At 36.8% G+C, this 6,000-nt stretch overlaps 1 protein-coding gene across 1 annotated transcript in view; it reads left to right on the top strand.

Moving 5' to 3' along the window:
• Positions 1-1,092: 1,092 nt before the first annotated feature.
• Positions 1,093-6,000, top strand: part of LOC140236286 (uncharacterized) — a 30,050-nt gene continuing 25,142 nt past the window's right edge. The window contains exon 1 of the mRNA XM_072316241.1: positions 1,093-1,165. Coding sequence (XP_072172342.1) covers positions 1,093-1,165 — 73 coding nt within the window. The remainder of the gene's footprint in view (positions 1,166-6,000) is intronic.

The following is a 6,000-nucleotide window of genomic DNA, read 5'->3' as shown; positions in this document are numbered from 1 at the left end:
GCAGTCATATATATTCCATGAAGTTTTTGCTTTATTTTAATATACACTTGGACAAAACTATAAACTGACTTGAACTGAAATGTAGCATGATTATAATTACAAAGGCACCTGGGGGAATTTGCCGTAAAACTCGACACTGTTTGTTTATTTGTTTGTTTATTTGTTTGTTTGTTTGCTTGTTTGTTTGTTTGTTGTTGTTGCTGTTTTCTTGACGTATCACTGCAGGTGACAGACTAGTCATTGTACACAATCAGAAATTGTGCTATAGCAACGTACTCCCGTTATAACGAACACGGTTATAACGAAATTACGGTTGCAACGAAGTAAAAATTCGGGCCGCAACGTTATACACTAGAAGTGCTTTTTTAGTGTTTATTTAATTTTGTTCGGTTATAACGAAATTTCGATATAACGACAGAAAACTGCCGGTGCCGAGGACTTCATTATAACGGGAATCCACTGTATTGTCCACAATCTGTGCCTTTCGAGGTAACAGCCTACCAATATCGTTTTAGATGAATACGTGTCAATTATTGCATCATTTTAACTTTAATAAGAAACACGGCAGGTCACGCGATTCATGTACTAACTTGCTTTACTCTAACACACACGTAGAGATAAGAACACGAATATCTCTATTCTGAACACATGTAATAAACGGACTCGCACCAGAAGTGCCTGTCTACGTGTTTACGTAGTACGTGTAGTATGTCCTCAATTCCGCAACATTTAGTGGGAAAGTATAAAGTTTAATCGTATTTACTTTTATATGTTCTCCTTTGCTGCAGATGACACAATAGTATTTTTAGCGGTAAGCTTCTTCTTTTTTTATGCGGGTATCGGGCGAAGTTTGGACCTTCGATGTTTTCAGGTTAAATAGACCGAGACTGTCACTTTTGTAGTCAGAACAGCGTCCATCGCCGCGTTGGGGAGTCAAAGTCGGAATTGTCCGTTTCGTCTGGTTATAATGGACACTGTCTGATAGAATCGTAGAGCATCTGTGTCTAGCGTTAAACTTTGTGAAAAGCAATAATTCCCCTCACAAAAAATACAGATTAAGTGTGCAAGCAGTCTTAGACCTGGAGAATCAAGATGAATCTCGTGAATATGCGCAGATTTGTGATAGTCGGTCTTTTGCTGCACGTTTACACGGACGTGACAGAGGGTGAGTACACTGTTCATGAAGATCATTTATTTTCTTTTTAGTATAAAAGAGTGTAAAAAAAAAAATATGTTTGACTCTATCAGCCGATTCCTTTGTGTTAGTGAGATTATAACAGATTTGTATTAAGACAACCGTGCCCTTAGTGGCGCAATAGTTCATTTACCTTAGAGAGTTTGAAATGCAGTCGCTTATTTGTATCATGCTGTCAGAGATCGAGTTCTTTGTCAATAGCACCACTCTATCAAAGGTAATCTTAAAGGTATAATTTACCATTTGCAGATGAAACAAAAACCCAGCATCAGTGCTTTAAAATAGTTCTAAATGTGAGATTGGGATAGAAACAACCACTGTACAAATTTGAATCCGTATAATCGATGTTAAGTATTGTTAAATACACAAAATGTGAACAATAGTTATAATATTTAAAAAAAAAAAATGTTTCCAGACTAAGCCATCTACAGTTATGGTTTAACGAGGAAAGTACTGATATCTCCTTATATTTTAGGCTTTATTGCGAAAATGTTATATGGTAGGATGTTTTGTGATACAACAGTAACACATGTGCACCAAATGTGATATCTTGAACATTTTTTAAATCATTGTTCCCAAAGGTAAACAGGACCTTTAAAACTCTGATTGCTCTGTGATTATCAATGTTGATGTATCTTTCTTTGATAATCCTTCAAAGAGGGTTTTCTTTTTTCAAATAAAGTTCCGGGTGATTAATTGAAGTCATTTATCGCAAAACGAACTGACCGTAGCGATTATCGCTGAAGGGTTTTTTTTTTTTTTTTTCGCGCTGTCTCATGACGGACTTGATTAGAAATGTTTGAAAAATGGCAGTTGGCCTGCATGTTTTGCGATGAAAGTCTTCAATTAATCTGATGATTATCATAAAAAAGAAACACATACGTTGGACTGAATAAAGGTTCTGATATGCTACTGCAAATAAATACTGCCATCCAGTACCGAGAGAGACGGCAGAATATACGGGATGATCCCGGAGGATTTCATTGATTGCATACATTGCTTAAAGGGATTGTATAGTTTTGGTTGAGGCCTTACATCAGGTTTCTAACATTTTTTGATGAGATAATGAGAAACTTCTTATAGAATATGAAAGAGCATGTAATTCCATGAAAAATTCAACACTTATTTGATGAAAATTGGTTTTGAAACGGCTGAGATATCCAAAACAGAGCGATTCTAATAAAAGGTGGTACCCGCCTTTTATTACGATCGCTTTGTTTTACTTTGTTTTTGGATGTTTCAGCCATTTCAAAACTGATTTTCATCAAATAAACTTTGAATTCCTCTTACAATGATATTATGCTCTGTATACGTATACTATATTATAAGTGTTTTCTTTGTATCTCGCAAAAAGCTAAAAGCCCAATTCTCATCTTCACCAATACTGTACCATCCCTTTAACATCATGATGTAGACGGAATGTTTCTTTTGAATGCTAGAAGTTGTTTAAGTCATTTCATTCACGATTAGCTTGAAGCCTTTCCAGTTTCCCTGGAACAGTCTACGCCAAAATTTTAAAGCGCAGATACCAGCTGTCACCATTTCGGCAATTCCTCGAGGTTCAGGTCGCAGTACTTGCTGGGTTTAGAAATGAAATAAAAACGCCAGATGTTTTCCAGTATACACTTCCGTTCAGTCACCGAGAGTGTCCTTTTGGTCAGTTGAACGGGAAATATTGTTCGATGTTTGCTTGCTTGTGGACAACTATGGTCGTTCATTTATCCTTGTAAATGCGGGTGTAGAGTCAGCAATGACACTTTTTCCCAGTCAAATATACTTTCAAACGTTTACCTAGATGGTCATAATGGGCACCGTTAGGTGAAGTTCGTTTTCTCAAAGGTTTTATGATTAAAAAAAAAAAAAAACTGAAATAGGGATCATTATTAAAACCATTTTGTTATTTCGATACACTTGAATTTTCGGTGTCTGTACATGTCCGTTAACTCTAAAATGAAGGAAGGTTGTTAATTTGAAGATTTGTGGTGTTATTTGTGTGGTTCGTTAGTCCGAAATTGCTCAAATATAGGGTTCGTTAATCCTAAAGTTCCAAGCTATGAGATTGTTAATACCAAAATTAGATAAGGTTCGTTGCTATATATTTCGTTATTTATATATGTGACCCTGCACCACAAAACAAACAAAAAGTCGCCAGACATGCAGTTTTAGTTAAGAGCATATTCTGAAAGAGCAGACTTCAAGCTTTAAAATGATGTATAACTCAAATCAAATGGACCCTCCTAACCTATCTAAATATTGGAAGGAAAGCACACACTCTAGAGAAGTGTGAACTGAGAAATGAGGCTCTGAAGCACAGGGTCTATTCAAGCGTTTAATCTTCACCAAGCCGTGCTACCTGTGCAATGAATGGGACAAAAAAGCAGGATGAACCCACCGGTTTAACCACAATGAAGGGGGTTATCAGATTAAGCTGAAATTAAGCATATTATATTAACACATTCTGTCCATGATAAATGCCAACTTTCAAAGCAGTAGCATCATCCTTTATAAAGTTATTAGAGTTAAAAGTGACGAGTGTGTACAGGGTTTTGTTTTGTTTTTTTTTAAGAAATGCAAGGAGGACTCTCAAGACACACCTAATCACACTATTCCAAAAAAAAGTATTCGAGATAAACTGCTAAAAAACACACTTTCCTGTTCATTTTATGACACCAAATTTTAGCATAATGTAGAAGAAGACTTACTCTTTCGGAAAATATAAAAAAGTCAAGATTGACCAAATTGACCCTTTTCACCTATTTTCAGTCCTCACACAAAATCAGTGCATGCGACTTTTTGTTCGTTTTGTGATGCACGGTCACATATGTGGTTCATTCATACGAAATAAAAAGGTTCGCCATCAGAAATTTTGTTAATCTGAATTTTTCCGAAAGACACAATTCCCTTCACTTACACCAGGGCTTGACACTATCATTTTCTCTGGTTGCTAGCGTGGGCCAGTAAAATCTTTGTTGTTTTTTTATTATTTATTTTGGTTCCCCGAAAAGAATTGCAATGGCCCAAAATGAAAGGAAATGTAATATAGCATTTCATTTTCAAATCTTAGCTGCCCGATTGGACTACCGATCAGGCAGTTGAAAGAAGAAAAAACTGTATGATTATAATTATGATTATGTTACTGCAACAGTCGAGACAGTCACCTTGACAATTTTTGATTTACTTTGTTCATCAGAGACAGTAAATTCTAGATTCTCTCTCCAGATCATCAAGAGACCCGGGTTCGATTCCTAAGTCGGCGCGCCCTTTTTTCTTTCTTGCGCACGTGCACTAGTGATCTAAACTTCTCGATCCAAAGATCGAGAATTTGTCTTCCAGTGTGAACAGACGACCAAAGATAGTAAAGACTTCGCGATGTTAAACTTCTCGATTATTTTTTTTTTTTCGCCAGTACGCCCGCTGCTACAGACATATTTTCAAGTATACCGGATACTGACACATGCGACTTTTTGATGGTTTTGTAATGTAAGGTGACAATAAGCCAGTACATAATAAGCTCATTTATGCATTTTTTTTTAATTGGTTAGGCACTTCACCCGAAGCGACCTGATACATAACCTTGCTCTCATTGTGGAATTCATGTTCAAACATAGAGTGATCTTGCCCAGATCAGATGACTAGAATGGCCTCTCAATTTCCATCTTTTATTTCCCTTCCTATCTCAATTTGCCTCGTCTACTCCCTCCATTTCCCTTCATTTAAAAAAAAAAATGATACCAGTCAGCTGTCAGTTTTACAGTTTTATGGTTGTTACGTTGTTTCCTGTAGGGGCAGGTCACATATTCCTATTTCATTGATTGATATAAGAACATGTTTGTTTTCTCTTTCCTCGAGGTATTTTCACTATCAAGCCCACAACTGGCCATTCACTGTGAATTGAAATCCTGTAGTTGATGTGAAATATTATCCTGTCCTTAAAGGATCATCAGACGATTTATTAATTTCACGTTATGTAGCTCATAGATAGTGCCATGTACAGACTTGCAGAATTTATTATGGTCTTATATATCATTATATATCTTAGATAAACAAATGCCCCGATGATGCAGGAGGTTAACATATTGCAGAAATGTAGCGCTTTAATTTCAGTACAATACCACTTGCTTAGCAAGTTCCCCTGTGTGGATCTGTGCATGCCTTTCATGGCCGGCGGAACGGGGGGGGGGGGGGGGCAGGGGGCTCCCCCCCCCCCTTTTGTGCACCATACAAAGGAATACATATCATAAAATCTCATCACTTTGCCCCCCACTTTTTTGAACCCGGAAGTACGTAAGTGGCACTAAAACGATATGGATGGAGATCTTGAAGTGTGAGCGCGGTAAGGTTATGTTTTTCCGCTGACGACCCTTTTTTTTTTTTTCGTTTTGTTGTTGTTGTTGTTGTTTTTTTTTTTTGTTAGGTTTTTTTTTGCTTGTCAGCAGAAGAAACCCAGAAATGGAAGGGGAGAGATGAGCTGAGGACCTTTTTTTTTTTTCTTCTTCTTCTTCTTTGTTAGCTCATGAAACCCGGAAGTGGGCCCCCACTCACTTTTAAAAACGCTCAGCCGGCCCTGCCTTTTTCTCTCGTCTACTTTCCTGAACACCTTATCATGCATATTTATGTAAAGTTGCCATGTCATGATCCTTGTTCATTTTGATTTGTTATGAATTTCATAAATATTCTTATTCCTCATCACAATCATGATAAATTCTGAAACTCTGTACCCAGTATAACCAATTTATAGGTGTACAATTCAAAAGTCTGAAAATTATCTGAAGGTCTTCTTTTATAGATAATGTTTTCTACTTATA

Source organism: Diadema setosum, chromosome 12, assembly GCF_964275005.1.
Source record: "Diadema setosum chromosome 12, eeDiaSeto1, whole genome shotgun sequence".
NCBI lineage: Eukaryota > Metazoa > Echinodermata > Echinoidea > Diadematoida > Diadematidae > Diadema > Diadema setosum.
Note: the sequence above shows the minus strand (reverse complement) of the source record. Positions and strands in the feature narration are given on the sequence as shown.